The 18,803-nt window shown below is 35.2% G+C and overlaps 1 protein-coding gene and 1 pseudogene across 1 annotated transcript in view; one reads left to right on the forward strand and one right to left on the reverse strand.

Moving 5' to 3' along the window:
* Positions 1 to 18,803, reverse strand: part of MYCBP2 (MYC binding protein 2) — a 267,325-nt gene that overhangs the window by 218,414 nt on the left and 30,108 nt on the right. The window contains 2 exon segments of the mRNA XM_045839168.1: positions 4,749 to 4,964; positions 17,558 to 17,633. Of these exon segments, the coding sequence (XP_045695124.1) occupies positions 4,749 to 4,964; positions 17,558 to 17,633 (292 nt within the window).
* LOC123818662 lies at positions 10,426 to 14,754 on the forward strand (annotated as a pseudogene).

Below are 18,803 nucleotides of genomic sequence, written 5' to 3' on the forward strand. Positions count from 1 at the left end.
TGAAGCCATAATAAAATATTACGAAAATTATTTGTAACACTGAACTAAGTACTAGATTATACTTACTCAGAAAAAAAACTATTAACTTATAAAGGTCATTAAGCTGTACTCAAGCAAAAATCAGCATGCTTTTGTTAAAAGTCATGTTAATTACTACTAATACCCAGAAGAAGAAGTCAACATGGCACACAGGTGAAAAGATTAAAGTAGGAGCTTTTCATCTTTCCCTTTCCTATAAAGGCACAATCATCATATTATTATTTATAAACAGTGTTCCTTCTTCTTTTAGGATTTATCATGAAAAGAATTTAAAGCTGCCTAGCTAAAAGATCACTACTACTTGTACTTTAATTATCTTATCACTCCTCTTCAGGACCAATAAAATTTGACTCAGCATCTAGCAAAAGATAAGTCTAAAGAATGAGAGAGAAATGTGATGAACTAGTATAAGGAGATACTTTCAGAGGACTAATACAACAATAGTTAATAAAAATCTACTTCTCAAACATTGACACATATGATATTTTCAGGAGGTGTTAAATTATTCGAAAAAGTAACATAAAAAGTTAAAAGTAAGAATAATTAGTATAAATTCATCAAAGCATTAATTTTATTATACATAATAATGGAAGAATATTCTCTCTACTGAGGTATGTGCATTAATTCATATACGAGGTCTGTCCAGAAGGTATACAGCCACATAATATGGAAAATGGAGACATTTATTGAAGAAGATACAAGACACAAGAAACATTGTACATAGGACACTGGTGCCTCAGTCCCTTTCAAAGTAGGCATCTTGGGACCTCATACAGTTCTCCCAATCACCATCAACTGCCCTGTCCTGTTTTCCTGTGTCTCATCAATGGTCTGAATTCTCCTCCCTTTCAAAGGTGATTTTAGTTTTGGGAAAAGCCGGAAGTCGCAGGGTGTCACATCTGGGCTTTAGGGGGGCTGAGTCACCTGCATGATTTGATGGTTTGCCAAAAAACTCTGCACAAGATATAATGCACAAGCAGAATGTTGCTGTGATGAAGCTGCCAATCACCAGTTGCCCACAGCTGCAGCCTTCTGAATCATCTGAATAGTTTCCAGGGAGGAATGTTTAGGCTTAAGGAAAAATTTGATGCATATCCATTGCTCTACTCATTCAGTCATTTTGAATGTGATGGCCACACAGTACACGTTTACTCAAGTGCATCTACTGCCCCTGCTGAATAGCACAGTGAAGTCATCATTGTTAACACATGTGCATTCCAGTCCATTCTCCATGGCTGCCAGGTTACATTGATGTTGTGCAAACCATTCTCGTTATATTAACAATGGCTGGACTTTTTCTGGACAGACCTCATATATTACATAAACATTTCTTAAGCACTTATTTTGTACATCTTGTTACAGGAGATATGATGATATACTAGATCATGTTCTCTAAGAGTTTATAATGTAACAGAGTAAATGAGCCTTGTATATAATTCTTACCCAGTACAGACCTCTGTAATAGTATTTATTATATTACAGTGTAACTGACTATTTTGTTTTCATTTTCACAATTAACTGTGGTTTCTTATGGTCTCTTTATGGAGAGCTTGTCTTAACATTGATATCTCCCATTACTAACCTAGTACCTGGCACATAACAGATATTTGTTTAATTACTCTCAGCTGGGTACTAAAAAACACTGCAAATCAGAAATGTATTTTCCAGACAAGGATCAAATCTTACAGGCAAGTCAGTTGCAATTCTGATTACCATTTGCAAGCTTTCTGAAAAATATAAATATTACTGAGAAGTCAAAATAACTAGTAGAGCTATCTTTAAAGAAGTTATCTAACATCCTAGCAGACTTGATTACAGCTAATATCACAAAAATGCTTGTACAGAGTTTTAATTAAATGCACTAAGCAATAAAAATGTTCCATCTGATATAGTTTATTTTCCTGGAATACATCAGAAAATAAACCCATGTTGTCCAATTCTTCCATCTGCTTATATACTTGCAGGAAATAAATCTGAAGTCAAATATAAGTGCAGAACATGGGGTTCTATTCTCAGGTGAATGCGAGACTACTACACCCTATCAGTCTTTAAGATTGCTTACTCTACAACTACCAATCCTGACATTTCATTATTCAAAATAAAAGTGCTACAAAGATGACATTTTTGGCTGGGGTTTATTTATATAAGTAAGATTTCTATAGCAATAAAGTACTGAACCTTGCCAAAAACAGTAAGGCTACTTGCTGAACAAGTTTCTGAGTTGTCTCTCTGGTAAGTTTAAGTTGTAATAATAAACACATGACAACAGGCAACTCAGGTAGGCTGCCCAGGAACAGAGCACCAGCTGGTTTTTCAAAAACAGTAAGTCATGCCCAAAAACATGTTGGTCATACTGATGGTGAGAAGAGAATTACCCATCTGTCTAAGTCAACCACTGTGGATTCTCACTAATTATCTGTAGCTTAAAGTTCTGTAGATTTCTTTTTAATAAGGGAGAAAACTAATTCATTTCCAAAATAGTAACATGTATTCAATATGCAACAAAAATCACCCTCAAGTTTTCCAATCATATTTAGTTTTGAATTATTAAGCAGAGGAACAAAACATGTTGTGAAATAAGTTTTTTTCTGAGGTTTGGCTGACAGTTTTTTATCACATGTATGAACCTTAAAATTGCACTTTACACTTAGAAGCTTGTCTTATAGTCGATGAGAACATACTCTACTTCCTGCTCCCTCAATATTAGAAAGAAAAAAGTAAGCAGGGGTGTCCAACCCACAGCCCATGGGCCACATGAGGCCCAGGATGGGTATGTATGCAGCCCAACACAAAATCATAAATTCAGTTAAAACACTATGAGATTTTCTTGTTTTCATTAGTGTTTGTGTGTTTAATGTATGGCACAGAGACACCAAGAGGTCAGGCACCCCTGGATAAAATGAAAACTATATAGTACTTCAAATACAGTATGATTTCATTTGTGCAGACATATATTTTAATGTGTATATATAAAAATGTTCACAGTGGGTTTTTTCGGTTAATAGGGTTTTAAAAATAACTTCAAACTTTTAGTTCATATTTCCTCTTTATCAAAAAGTTCTGCATTTTTCAAATTATCTACAATGAATATGCACTGTTCCTATAATTAGTAAAATTAATAAATGTAACTTTTAAATGCAATAGTTCATTATAATAATCAGATAACACAATAAGGTTTGATACTTTCAATAATAAACCATAACTACCAAAGATCACGTTCTTCCACTTATCTTCAGAAAAGAATCCTTTGTACACTTACTGAATTTTATCTTTACTGTTGCTTTCAAATAATTAAATCCCGAAGGCTCTCTATTATAACTGAAAGAACACAAAATCGAAACAACTGTCTGATATGTCCAGTACAATGTCACTGCTGGGAACAGGGAGATAAAAACATACTTGGCCAAAGAAAAATGACCTATTGAGATTTTTTCAAGTTTTATTTTGCTCTCTTCAACTCATATATTTCCAAAAGTAATTTTATTATTTTACTAACAAGTGTGAACATAAAAAGTTTAATTGCATCACATTTAGATTTAATAATTCACTCTCTGCCATTAGAACAAGTTCTTGTATTAGTTCTAACATTGATACTTTCAAAATATGCTTTAAAAAGCTCAAGAGGAAAACAAACATAGACTTACATATTACTATAGAGTAAATTGCACTGTTTTTAACAATTTTTATACCAAGTAAATATTTGGTAGAGACAACCTTTACAAATAAAAAATGAATAAAAATGCAGAAAGGACAGGAGAGGCAGTCAGAATGCTACAGGTTAGGGCACGGGTCGGGAGTGGCTCAGTGTATGTTTTTGGCAGCCATTTGCAGGACATAAAGGACTGACTGACACAATAGAAAAATGGATGAGGTCTTTAGGGTTTAAGGTGCCTGGAGTTTCATAGATGTCAGAATTGAGGCACACAGAGGTCAAGTAACTTCCTCAGATTCACACAGCTAGTATTTTTAATGGTGAGTGTTTGGACCCAGGCAGTCTGACTCCACTACTAATGTTCTCAATGAGTGTACCCTTTTTCCTGATGGGTCAGTACTTGATGAAAAACTGTATTATTTGGGCTATCTGATTTTCTTTGAAAGCCCCTTTGACTCTCCATCTTTTGACACTATCTACCATACTTAAAAATGCTGCCTTAAGACCTTGGCCAGTGTGGCTCAGTTGGTTGGAGCATCGTCCCATAAACCGAAAGGCTGTGGGTTCGATCCCTGGTCAGGGCACATACCTAGGTTGAGGGTCCCATCCCCAGTCAGGGCATCTGCAGGAGGCAACCAATTGATGTTTCTTTTTCCCAAAAATGTTTCTCTCTCTCTCTCCCCCCCCCCTTTCTCTCCTCCTTTCTCTCTAAAAAGCAACGGAAAAAAAAAACGTCCTTGGGTGAGAATGAAAAACAAAATGCTGTCTTAAGAATGCCTGATACTTTATTTCTTTAATACTCAGTAAAACCAGCCTAAGAATTGGTTGTTTTCAACTGTGTAGTATCTTTTCATTTAACCAATTATTGACTCTGTTAGCACTCCAGTTATAAAGTTGCATAGAGCTCTCCCTGTCTGCTGTAGATCTATTTTTACTCCTAAGCCATGTTATTTTTAGTGCACAATCTTATGAAAAGCAAAGTATTTTAGCAATGCAAATATGTGTTATAACCCAAACACCAGTAGGTTATGTACCTAAGTGAATTTTAGTGACTTACCTTTGGAAGCTTGATAGGGGGTTCTTTGGATTCTTCCTCTTCATCACTATCTGACTCCCCACTCTGCACAGAGTTCTTTGATGCAGCTGCCAAGGATATTTCCTTTTTCTGCCATTCCAGAACACAATGACGTACATTGCAATAAATATTAAATGCAGAAGGATTGCTATGTAGTTTGATATCTGGTATGATTACTGTATTTTCCAAGTTTTCAAACTGAAAAACAAGATAAAATATTTCAATTTCATATTCCTTTCCATCATCAATTCTCATTTTAAATAAAAAATGTAAGATTAGAATTAGACATGCTAGATGACTTGCAGAAGCCACATAATTCGCAGAGCAAAGGCCATGTCAGTCTTCTGATTCAACTTACAGCACCCTCTCTATTGTACCATACTTTGCCGCTTTCTGAGTAACAGCAATAACCAATCTGACGAGGGCTGGAAAGGAGCAGGCAGAGAAGTGAACAAAAATACCCTTTTACCCCATGACAGGAATGGAGCCGACACAGCTTAACTGATACAGTATCAAACGATATTAATTTGGGGCTTTCCGAAGGGATACCAAAATGTATTGTTGAGTCTTCTACAAATGTTGAATTACACTCTGATTTCTTTGAAAAATAGACAAAAGGATTTAAACATCTACCAGAGCTAAAAAGAAAACCCTTAATTTTAGCCAATTCTTTGAATTTCATTCTCATTCAAATAATGGTAATGCTAAGAAAATTGCAGATTATGAACATAGGCATTCCTCAACTTCTTTCTTAGCTATCAGTCTTGGTAAATACTAAAAATCATATGCTTAGGAACTTAATTGTTAAAACTAAGTAATGTTTGTCTTGTCCCAGCATTTTATTCATCAGACAACAACACTTTTATATAAATATTTAAATTATAAATTTACAGAACTCTTTTAAGATATTCTACAAATCCAAATTCCAACAATTAGTATATCTCAAGGATTATCCAAGAAAAATAAAATGACACTTCAAGTACCGAAAACACGACATGGTCTCAAAAAATTCTACCCTTCTTCCATCAATAACTAGGAAAAAACAGAATACTCTTTATTACATAAAAAATGTACTAAAGTTACTTTACATATAATATGTGACTATGTCCTCTAGAGATATTTTTTTAAAAAGTAAATATTAGTAAAAATTTATAAAAGTAAATCCAATCCAACAATATATAAAAAGATAACTGATCATAATCAAACCAAAAACAAGGCTGGCTCAACATTGGAAAAGCAGTGTAGTTTCTCCATATCAACAAAAATAAGATAAAAACACATTAAGATATTGTAAATAAAGACAGAAAAGGCATCTGACACAAATCAAATACCCATTCATGATAAAAAGTCTAAGTAATTAGAAACAATTTCTAAAACTTGATAAAGGGTATCTATGAAATACTAAAGCTAACAAAAGTAAAAAACAATGCTTACCAGTTAAGACTACAAACAAGGCAAAGATATCTATTCTAAGCAATTTAACATTGTACTAGACAGGCCAGTGCAACAAGCCAAGAAAAAGAAATAAAAAGTACAGTTAGAAAGAAAGAATCTACAAAACAAATTCCTTTATTTGCACAACATGTAAAGAATCTTAGAAAGTCTGCAAAAAAAAAAAAGGATACCAGTGTTATAGATAAAAAGGAGTAATATATTGTGTTAGCCAAAAAGTCCACTTAGTTTTTTCCATAAAATATAAGACACATCTTCATTTTCATCAATAACTTTATTGACGTGGTTACTTTGAGTATATCCACTACCTCCTGCTATTGGCTTCCAGAGGGTAGAGGCCAGGGGTGCTGCTCAACATCTTCCAATGCATAAAACAGGCCCACAGTAAAGAATTATTTGGCCAAAATGTCATGAGTACCAAGAAACTTTGCAAACCACTTTTGACACATTCGATCAGTCACAATCTCCTTCTTCATACACTTCACAAATCTTTTTTTGCATTCCAGGTGCACTTTTACCTTTCTTGAAATAACAAAGCATAATACACTAAAAACTTAAGTTTGATGCAGTCCCATTTGTTTATATTTTCTTTTTTCCCCCTTGCCTGGGGAAATATATCCAATAAAAAATTTCTACAAGTAATATCCAAGATTTTGCTGCTTATGTTTTCTTCTAGGGTTTTTATCATTTCAGGTCTAACATTTAAGTCTTTGATCCATTCTGAATTTATTCTTGTGTATGGTGTAAGAAGGTGGTCTAGTTTTATTTTTCCGCATGTATCTGTCCAATTCTCCCAACACCTTTTGTTATATAAACTCTCTTTAGCCCACTGTATGTGCATGCTTTATCAAACATTAATTGACTATAAGGGTGTAGGCTTTCTGAGCTCTCTATTCTGTCCCATTGATATACCATATTTTTCACACTATAAGACACACACCCCCAAATTTGGGAGGAATGATGGTTGTTAATGCTGCTGTTGAGTTCTGTTTACATTTACATTGGTGAAATATTATGTTATTTATGTTATTAAATAATTTACCACATTTTTTGCTTCAAAATTCTTTTTCCTATTTTCCTCCTCTAACACTTAGGTGCATCTTATGGTCCAAAAATATGGTATGTGTCTGTTTTTATGCCAGTGCCATGCTGTTTTGACCATCAACAAAATAAAAAGGCAACCCATAGAATGGGAGAACATATTTGCCGATACATCTGATAAGGGGTTACTATCCAAAATGTATAAAGTAGTTCCAAAGAAAACAAAATAAAAAAACAAAGGAAAAATGGGCAAAGGACCTGAATAGACACTCCTCCAAAGAGGACATATAGATGGCCAATAGACATATGAAAAGATGTTCAATGTCACTTATCATCAGAGAAATGCAAATTAAAACCACAATGAGATATCTCACACCAGTCAGAATGGCTATCATCAATAAATCAACAAACAACAAGTGCTGGCCAGGATGTGGACAAAAGAGAACCCTTGGGCACTACTGGTGGGAATGCAGACTGGTGCAGACTGGCGCAGCCATTGTGGAAAGCAGTATAGAGATACCTCAAAAAATTAAAAATGGATCTGCCTTTTGACCCAGCAATCCCACTTCTGGGAATATATATGAAAGATCCTAAAACACAAAAGAAACAAAGCACCCCTATGTTCATTGTAGCATTATTTACAATCACCAAGATACAGAAGCAGCTTAAGTGTCTATCAATAAGTGAGTGGATAAAACAACTATGGGATATTTATACAATGGAATTCTACTCAGCCGTAAAAAAGAAAAGTTTACCCTTTGCAACAGTATGGATGGACCTGGAGAACATTATGCTAAGTGAACTAAGCCAGTCACAGAAAGGCAAATACCATATGATTTCACTCATATGTGGAATCTAATGAACAAACTGAACTAAAAAGCAAAACAGAGACAGGCTCATAGATGGAAAGTAAATGAAAGCTACTGTAGGAGTTTTAGGGGGCGGAAGGATTGAGCAAAAAGGAAAAAGGACTCATGGACACAGACAACAGTGTGGTGATTGCTGGGGGGAAAGGAGTTAAGGGGACCTACTGGCAATGGAAAAAATATAATAAAGATTAAATAAAAAATAAAATCATGATATGATGATTTTAAAAAAGCATAATATGTCAAAAATGTTGCATATCTTCTTCCACATTCAATATTTAAATAGCTGCACAAAAATTTACCAATTGTTTAAGTATTTTTAAAATGCTGTTATGACAGCTGTCACAATACAATCTAACAAAATTGTTTTCAATGAAGTTAAAGACAACTAAGTGCTACTAGCGCTGCAGAATGGAAAAAACTAAACAAACTTTTCGGCCAACCCACTATCTATATATACTAGAAGTGAACAGTTGAAAATATAATTTTAAAAATAATAGCATTAAAGTTAGAGTCTGGAAGAAAATGTCTGCAAGTCACTAATCTGGCAAAGGACTAGCATCTAGAATATACAAAAAAAATTTCACAGCTCAGTGGTAAAAAACAAACAAGTAATCCAGTTAAAAAATGGTCAAAAGTCATTAACAGACATGTCACTGAAGAAGATATACAGAAGTCAAATAAGCACATGAAAAAAGATTCAATATCACAAATCATTAGGAAAACGTAAATTAAAACAAAATGAGGATATATATAAGTGTATATATAGTTATATGTATATATCTTACATACCTATCAGATTGGTTAGAATAAAAAATAGTGACACCAAATGCTGGTGAGACTGTGAAGAAATTGGATCTCTCATACATTACTGATAGGAATGTAAAATGATACAGCCACTCTGGAAAAAAGTATGGCAGTTTCTTACAAAATTAAACATGTGCTTACAGTACTATACAACAACTGCATTCTTGGGCACTTATACCAGAGAAGTGAAAACTTATGTCATACAGAAACCAACACATGAATATTCACAGCAGCTTTATTCGAAGTAACCAAAAGCTGGAAACAACTGAGATGTTCTTTAGGGGCTGAATGGTTAAACAAATTGGTATATCCATACCAAAGAATGTTTATTCAGCAAAAAAAAGAGAAGGGTACAAACTATTGCTATTTGTACCGATGTGGACGAATCTCAAGGAATTGTGCTGCGTGGAAAAAAGCCAACCTCTGAAGTTGCATACTGCATGATTTCAGGATGGAGAACAGCGTGGTGGCTGCCAGAGGCCCGGGCAGGGGAGGGTGGAGGACGTCTTGGCTACAGGAGTGGCACAGAGGATCCTGGTGATGGATGGGACTGTTCTATATACTGACTGTCAGAGTGGTCACACAGACCCATGTATGATAAAACTGCACAGAACTACACATACACACATATAAACAAGTACACGTAAAGTAAAACTGGTGAAATCTGAATAAGATCAGTAGGTTCGATCCTGGTTGTGATGTTCTATGTGATATACTGTGTGTTTACTATGGAAGGCCTCACTAATGAGAGAAAATGTGTGATGGGTAAGTCAAGACTTTTCTGTATTATTTTAACAACTGCATTCACATAGCAATCATCTCAAAATTTAAAACAAACAATTTTAAAATAACAGCATTTATAAAATCAAAAACATAAAATAATTACAGTTAAATTTAGTAAAATTATCCACTGAAAACCAAAATAATGCTGCTGAGAAAAATTAGAGACAAATAAATGGGGAGACAAATCATGTTCATTGATAGAAGATTCAGTTTCAGTAAAATGGACATTATTCCTCAAATCTATAGATTCAATTCAATCCCAATAGAAATTCCAGATTTTCTTTTTTAAAATGGAAATTTACAAGCTGATTTTAAAATATATAGAAATATAAAGGATCTAAAGCTATTAAAACAATTATTTTTCTAAAAAGGCTAAAGTTGAAAGACATATGACTTGATTTCCAAACTATTATAATGCAGTAGGGTATTGGTATAAAGACAGATATGTAAGTCAACTATACACAGTAAATTCCAATAATAGGCCCAAACAAATGCGGTCAACTGACTTTTTACAAAATGACAAAACAATTCAACAGTAAAAGATGAATCTTTTTGAGAAATGATGCTGGATCAACTGAATACCAATGTGGGAGAAATGAACATCAATCCTTATCCCGTACCATATATAAAAATTAACTTGAAGTGGGAGGGGGCAGTAACCAGAACCCAGAGGAAAACGCTCGTGGAGTCGGCGAGAACTGGCAGCCAAGATGAAGGTGAAGATGCTGCTGAGCCGGAACCTGGACAATTATGTCCGCAAACCAAGTTGGATTTACAGAGTTCCAAGAAACTGTGATCCAACCTTACAACCTTTTGAGATCCCACAAGAATAAATAAGCGCTCTAAGTGCTACCAAACTCGAACATGTATTTGCAAAACCATTCCTTGCTTCTCTGGATGGTCAGGGATAGAGTCAACTGCTTGGCAAAGCATCCAAAGAGCCTGGCTACTGTCCTTTCTGGAGCATGTGACGGAGCGGTTAGAATTTGGAACTTGACCAAATGAAACTGTATCCATACAATACAAGCATAGGAGCGTTTTGTATGAGGAGTATGTACTTGTTTTTGTGGGAACTCTTTTTTTACTGTTGGTGATGACAAAATGGTGAGTCCATGGAGAATGGATGCACCAGGCTTTGGAGAAGAGGAAGAACCACTGCATACATTATTAGGAAAGACAGTGTATATAGGAATTGAACAGCACTGGAAAGAAGCTATTTTTGCCACATGTGAACAGCAAGCAGAATTTGGAACCAGCCCTATATGTTCAATTCCTATATATTTCAATTCCTATGACCTGGGGATTTGACAGTATGAGTAGTGTTAAATTTAACCCAATTGAGACATTTCTCTTGGGAAGCTGTGCTTCTGACAGGAATACAGTATTATATGATATGAGACAAGCTACACCTCTGAAAAGATCATCTTAGATATGAGAACAAATACAAGTTGTTGGAACCTTATGAAAGCATTCATTTTTCTGCAGCAAATGAAGGTGACAACTTACATACTTTTGATACGCGTGCACTGGACACCCCTGTAATTGCACATGGATGACGTGTCTGTGGTGCTGGACGTGCATTACTCTCCCACTGGGAAGGAGTTCGTGTCGACTCATTTCAATAAACCTACTCAAATCTCTTATGTGGACAAAAGTAGAAGCAGCGAAGTATATCACACAAAGAGAATGCAACATGTTATCTGTGTGAAATGGACTTCTGACAGCAAGTACATGATGTGTAGATCTGATGAACATTCGTCTATGGAAAGCTAATGCTTTCGAAAAAGTAGGTGTGTTTACATCATGAGAAAAGGCAGCCGAAGATTATTACCTGAAGTTGAAAGAGAAATTTCAGCAGCATCCTCATATAAAACGTATCGCTCATCACCAACATCTACCAAAATCTACCTACTGTCCGATTCAAGAACAGAGCATCATGAAAGAAGCTCAGACAAAAGGAAGTGAATCATCTCAAACACAGCAAGCTCAGATCTGTGCCGATTGTGTCGGAAAAGAAGAAATACATAGAGGCAGTTGTGAAATATTTTGTATTCCTACCAATACTTTTGTATAATTATTTATGTTTTGATTTGCAAACTCTACAAATAAAAATATAGTTAATCCTTTAACAACACGGGTTTGAACTGGCCAGATTCACTTAAATACAGCATTTTTTTTCAATAAATATAGAGTTGGCTCTTTGTACTCTTGGGTTGTGTGTCTACAGATTGAACCAACATTGGACCAAAACAGTATTTTCTATCAAAGGTTGGAAATCCATGAATGCAGGGGGCCAACTGGAGTTATACGGATTTTCAAGTGCTCAGTGGGTGGGCACTCCTAACCCCCACATTCTTCAGGGGTCAGCTGTACTGGCTCTAGTACAACAGCTTTGTATCGCATGTGTAAACCTTTACTGTTGTTCATTTTAGCTACCCTCAAAAATTATCTTTAAAAGGTGGCCTAGTTGATAAGACTGTCCAACATTTTATCCTTGATCTATTTTCTTATTCCACTGAAGTATACAGAGTATTTGTAAACTTATTTTTACTATTAGAAACTGCAAATGTACTTTAGCTCTGATCTATTATTATAGACACTATACAGTTAAATTGACATATAAGACCAAACATCTCTTGTATTACCTTTAATATTACTTTGAGTAATTATTGCAATGATTCTTCCTAGAATTTCACACAACATGTAGAAGCGTTGTATCAGTACATTTTTCAATCGAATGTATTTTCTGTGCCTTATGTTTGGCTTTTTGAGACTTTAAAGATGATCAGCTTGCATTTATATAACTTTCATAAATGATAATTTATGGTCAAGCAGCAATAATAAAACATCATTTTTCTCAACAACAACAAGTTTAAGTGGATTACAGACCTAAATATAACAGCTAAAACTATAAAATCTCTAAAAGGAAATCTTTGTGACCTTATGGTAAAGATTTCTTGAGACACAAAATGCACAAATCATATTGAAAAATCAATTAATGATATTCATAAAACTTAAAAACTTCTGCTCTTCTAAAGCACTATATAAAAAAAGCAAGCCACAGAACAAGAGAAGTTATATGCAATGCAGACATCTGACAAAGAACTTGTACCTACAATATATAAAAGCTCTGACAATTCAATAATAAGACAATTACAAAAAGGAGATGCAAAATCTAACAGGCATTACATAATAGAAATACAAATGGGTAAAGGCACATAAAAAGATGTTTACATCATTAGTCATTAGAGAAAAGCAAGTTAAAGATGTTTACACTATCAGTAATACCCCTATATACTTATTAGGGTGACTAAAATTTTAAAAGCTAATAATACTGTATGTTTACAAAGATACAAAGTGACTGGATTTTTTCATATAATACTAGTAGAGCAGTAAAATGTAGTAATCGCTTTGAAAAACAGTTTTCACAGTTGCTTAAAAAGTTAAACATTCATCTACCACGTTACCTCTGAGGAAAGAGATCATACTGCAGGTATGATTGCTTATTCCTTGTATTTCTCCACAGGAACCATGACTGACCCTTGGTCAACCCTTGGGAATGTGGCCTTTAGTGTTTTCTTTATGTTAGTTTAGTTACTGATTTCCAGCTGTTACATACAGCTGGAAGAATGGACCATGCTTACTGGCTTGTTTGATTGCTTCATATAAATATCAAGATTAAACCTGTTTCAATCTGTGATATACTATGTGATATCACTTGAATTTCACTTGTCATGGCTGGTTGCACAGCAGGATACGTCTACATGGCCAGAACCCCCTAAAAAGTCTCAGATCCTGACTCGAATGAGCTTTCCTGGGTGGAAGCATTCCACACCTGTCTCTGTCCTCACTGCCCGAGAGACAGCATGTCCAAGGAAGAACTAAGAAGCCTACACCGTAACTCCCGAGACACCTTCAAAACATTTCTTTTTCCTGAGCCTGCTATGCACTACCTTTTGTTGTACTAAATCCTAGTCATCAGTATAAACTACTTTTGAGTCTCATGAGTCTTCTGGCAACTCATTGAAGGAAACACTGCCTAATTATTCTACTCCTAGTAATTTACCCCCTCATCCCAAAATGAAAACATATATCCACACAAAGACCACAGAAATATTCACAGAAGCTGTATCTGCAATGGACGTAAACTGGAAACACAAAAATGTCCAGTGGGTGAATGGATTAACAAATCAAGACATATCCATAAGAGGGAATACTAATTAGCAAAAAATGGATTAAACTGTTAATATGCACAACTATGTGGACATGATTCAAAGCCACTATGCTGATATCTGTGGTTGACTAGAGACAGGGCTATAGGGAGAGATGTAATGCAGCAGAGGATGAGGAAATCCCTGGGGTGATGGAAATTTTCTGTACCTTGATTTATCCTTCAAAACTCACCCAATTATACACTTTAAATCCTTGTCTTGGGTTCTGCTATTAAAAATAATGACCTAAGACAGACCTGTTAGGTAGCAGGATACTGAAGAAGTTTCCTATACAATAGATTATATTTCTCTAGTAGGAAAGTGACGGCATTTGTTGGAGGGTGGGATTAATCAAAAGTTTGAGGAGAGTGGCAAAGTTTTGAAATGAGAGACCTATATGACTAGAAAAAATAAGGACAGGCTAACTATAAAAAGTCCATTTGAATGTGTACAGATATCATTTAGCTCTTTTTAAACTCCCTTTCACAGTTCATGGTACTCACCTGCACGGAAAGAGAAAAGAGGTGGATTCATATCCATTTTGTAAGATGAGTCCAACAAATATACATGGAGGAAAGGAAGGTGTGGTAGGCAGGATAACAGTCTGCAAAAATATATGTCTCCTAACCCCTGGAACCTGTGAATATGTTACCTCACATGGCAAAAGGGACCCTATAGATATGATTACATTAAATCTTGAGATGGGGAGATTTATCTGGATTATCTGTGCAGGCCCACGTAGTCACAACGGTCCTTATAAACGAAAGAGGGTGCCAGGACAGTCAGAGAAGGCGAAGTGTTCGAGTGGCGCAGCATAAGAACACTTAACCAGCAACTGCTGCTTTGACTATGGAAGTGGGCACAACCCAGGAGATGCAAGCAGCCTTTAGAGGCTGGAAAAGGCAAAAACACGAATTCTCTTTTAGAGACTCCAGAAGGAATAAAGACGTACTGACATCTTGATTTTAGCCCAATGAGATCCATTTTGAAACTCAGACTTGCAGAACTATAAGATAATTTGTGTTGTGTTAAGCCATCAAGTTTGTGTAATTTGTTACAGCAGCCACAGAGAACTAATACAGTAGATTAAGCAAGAGTTTTTCTAAAAAGACTGTGGTATCTAAGAAGAATAAGAAGGAAATTGAATGAAGGTGATGCCTAACAGAGGGGGAGAAAAGAGGGGTCATGACAGAAAGGAAAAAGGAGACAGTGTAGCATAGCTAAATGGCTTTTTTAGTTTTGATGAAAAGAAATGCTTGTTTTTAAGTAATATGGGAATAAAGCCCTTGGCATTTTTTAAATAACTTTTTAAAAAATAGGGTGGATGAAAAATAGCCCAAAAACAATGAGAGGGCAAGAAGACTAACAAAATTTTACTGTTTTACATGCTTATCATGAGCAGGAAATGTTTCTTATTCATCTTTCTATCCCAAATACCTAGCATAGTCAGCATGTAATTGTTTGAAGACTAAAAGAATGCATGTTTTTACATCACTCTTATCACAAACTGCTCCTAAAAAACAGATAGCAGATAAAAAGCCCGAGGCCTAGGTAAGACAGCTGAACTACTAAGGGCACAAAGAAACAGAATTCAAAGGGACAAAAGACTCATCTTCCCACCTCATCCTCGCAATTGTATGCCACCACTTTTAGGAAAATCACCAAATAAAACCTTAAAAGAACTTAAAAAGATCTTCAAGAATCCCATACTGTGATTCTGCACATAACTCCAAAAAAGTGGAAAGGGGGTAGAGGTTGGAAATCTAAATGAGTACATATTTGTTAAAAGTTTTTATATATGGTAAGTATATAAAAAATGCTCTCTACTTCCCATCCTCTACCTGAAAGGAGAAGTTATAAGAGGTGATATAGTGAAAATAATATAATTTATCTGACCACCCAGCAATATTGTCCTGAGGGTAACCACCCCTCTCCCATTCATCAGGGTGCTCACTTCTAACCAAACTACCCCATCTCCAAGGCCAAAGCACATGATACAGGTCAATCAAAATATCATACCCAAGACTTTCTGCTGGAACCAGTAGAAAAGACTGTCTCTTAGTTAAAAAGAATGAAGTTGGAGCTGCTAGCAGCCCACACACAGAAGAGCTACAATAAGCCAACACAGAGAAAGCAGGAGCAAGAGATGAAGACTTAGATTTAATGAATTATTTAATCCCTGGATCCAGCTGTGTCTCAAAACAGAGCCACCAAAAAGATTCCATCCCTTAACCTTTTGGGGTGTGTTTGTTTGTTTGTTTACTACTTTAAAGTTGATTTCTCTCTGTTACAATAGCAAGAACACTAACTAAAAAGAGCAGGAAACAATTGTCTCTACAACTTAAATATGATATACAGGCCAAGCTAAGCTATTGCTTCTTTAACTACAAATAGAGGTGTTCAAAAAGCATAGTTATGATTCTTATCTTCTTCATGTCTAGGCTTCTTAATACTGTTCAAAAGGAAAGAAGGAGACTCTTTTATAGAAAGTGGAATCTGGACCTTGAAAATATTTACAAAAAAACTAGATGGTTTTATAGCAAGGATTTTTATACTAGATGGAAAATGAGATCCTTGATCGCAGAGGTCCCATCTAATTAAAATCTCCTATATTGTATTTATTTTCTTTTGCACAGCCACCCATAGTCAAAAGAGCCTCAGAACAACACAGATGCACCATGATGCTCCCTAATTCGTCACACATGCATATGCATATGATAAACCCAAATTCAAGTCCCCACTCACAGGCCAAAATTTTACTGTTTGTACTATAGTACACTAAGTAGTTAGAGTGAAAAAGAAAGAAATGTTTATTTTCCCCCCAAATCAAAGATAAAACATAATAATTTTCAGGATCTAGATATTAACTTATAGGCTACTGGTAAAAATATGAAACTAAACAGTATAATTAAATAATAAAGGGGTTTTAAAAAATTACTTTAGCACAGAGAAGTGAAATGATTTGCTAATTACAAGGGGGGACCCAAAAAACTCAGAATTTATTTACAAAAATATTTATTCTTACATGTTTAAACTTCAGTTACCTTCAAAGTACTCTCCTCTCCATTTGATGCAATATAACTATTGAGATGTTTTTTCCACTGCTCAAAAATAGCTTTTGAACTCATCGACTCTGATGCCTTTTAGTGTTTCTGTGTTTTTTGTTTCACCTCTTTCACATTAGCAAAATGTTTCCCTTTGAGGACTTTTTTCATCCAGGGAAACAAAAAACAGTCTCTCAGGGCAAGATCAGGTGATCAGGGAGGGTGGGACACAGGGCCATGCTGTTTTTGGTCAAAAACTGCTGAACACTCAGCATAGTGTATACTCATAAATCACCCATCATGAAATGGACAAACACATTGAAAGAGTCTTCCAAAAAAAATTCACTGAAGCTAAATACAGCTTCTCACAACAACACCAGCTAGTACATTAATAAAATGGGTTCCTAGAACACTCACCTAGCCAGGGAAACCTGTACTACAAGGGGCCTACTCTCCAAAAGACAATTCCTTTTTTTTAGGAGGGGTACCCTCTCATACACTTATACTCACACCTTGTTAATCTTGGCATTTTAGTTCAAATCACTATATGAAAAAGTCCTTATTCCCATAAACTGCCAACAGTTTACCTTGCTTCTTGTCTTGACTTTTGATTTGCTCTTCTGTTTTCTTTTCAACTTCTTCTTATTTAAAATTTTCTTATTCCTAAAAATGTAAAAACATGGAAAAATTATGAAAGTCCACTTAGGACATACAAAGCTACTAAAAATAGGCGCTTCTAAAGTAGACACTTGAATATTTATCCTACAAACTTTCCTTCTATGAAACAGTATACTCTATACATACATATAAGACACTACCATACAATGTAGCTACTGGGATGAGATAAAACAATACTGGATACCTGAGAAATACACATGAAATGATTAAAAATTTGAAATCCACAAATACTTTTATAAATTAAAAGAATTTTAAAGGCACCAATGGGGGGTTTTAAACTTTATTCAACAATGGGGATGCTAATAAATATTAACTATGTTCCTCTCCCAGAAAAATCTGCTCTTTGTAGTAAGGAGGGCTGCAGTGCAAAAAGGCTCAGGATTCTATTTTCACTGAATGACTGTAAGAAAACTCCAACTCATACACTGCTTACATCAGCAGCTGGTTTTTCATTACCTTACAACCCTATCACCAAGTTATTCTTTAAGAAAAAGGAAACCTCTAAAAGACTTTGAGGAAAAAAAAATGTGGCAATAATGAGAATTAAAGTAAAAGAAACAAGAGTCACAGAAAACATTTTATTTTAATTTCATTTATTTTTTTTATGTCTACCATGTTGAGGTACACACTTCTAGGTACTAAAGATACAACATAAAAAAGACAGTTCTTGCCTCAAGGAGTTCAGAGGCTTGGATGAAAAGCAAGAGAATGTTACTGTGATAATGAAGACAAAAGGTGAAGAGGAGGAGTAGGAGTAGGAGGAGAAGAAGAGGGGAGAGAAAGAGGAGGAGAAGGAAGAGCTTCTACATGCTGCAGAAGTGAAGTCCGTAACACTTGGTAACCAATGTAGTGGAAGCTGTAGTAAGGCTAGTTCACTTCGTGGTAACGATGTCATTCAGGAAAATAGGGAAGTCAAGGGAAGAATTAGTTTGCTAAGGGAAAAATGGTTTGATTTTCAAAATGTTTTATTCAACAAGATAGATGTGAAAAAGCATATGAAAATTTTCCCTGACACTTCCTTCAGTCTCATTCCCTAAATGAAAATAACCACAAAATCTTGTTAAGTATTGAATATATCTCATAAATAGTCCTTCAATTTGTCTATACCATCTCTATTGCTGCTATGCTGATAATCTAAGTTACCATCATTTCCTG

Source organism: Phyllostomus hastatus, unplaced genomic scaffold (assembly GCF_019186645.2).
Source record: "Phyllostomus hastatus isolate PE091 unplaced genomic scaffold, TTU_PhHast_1.1 phas_contig_29, whole genome shotgun sequence".
NCBI classification, from domain to species: Eukaryota; Metazoa; Chordata; class Mammalia; order Chiroptera; family Phyllostomidae; genus Phyllostomus; species Phyllostomus hastatus.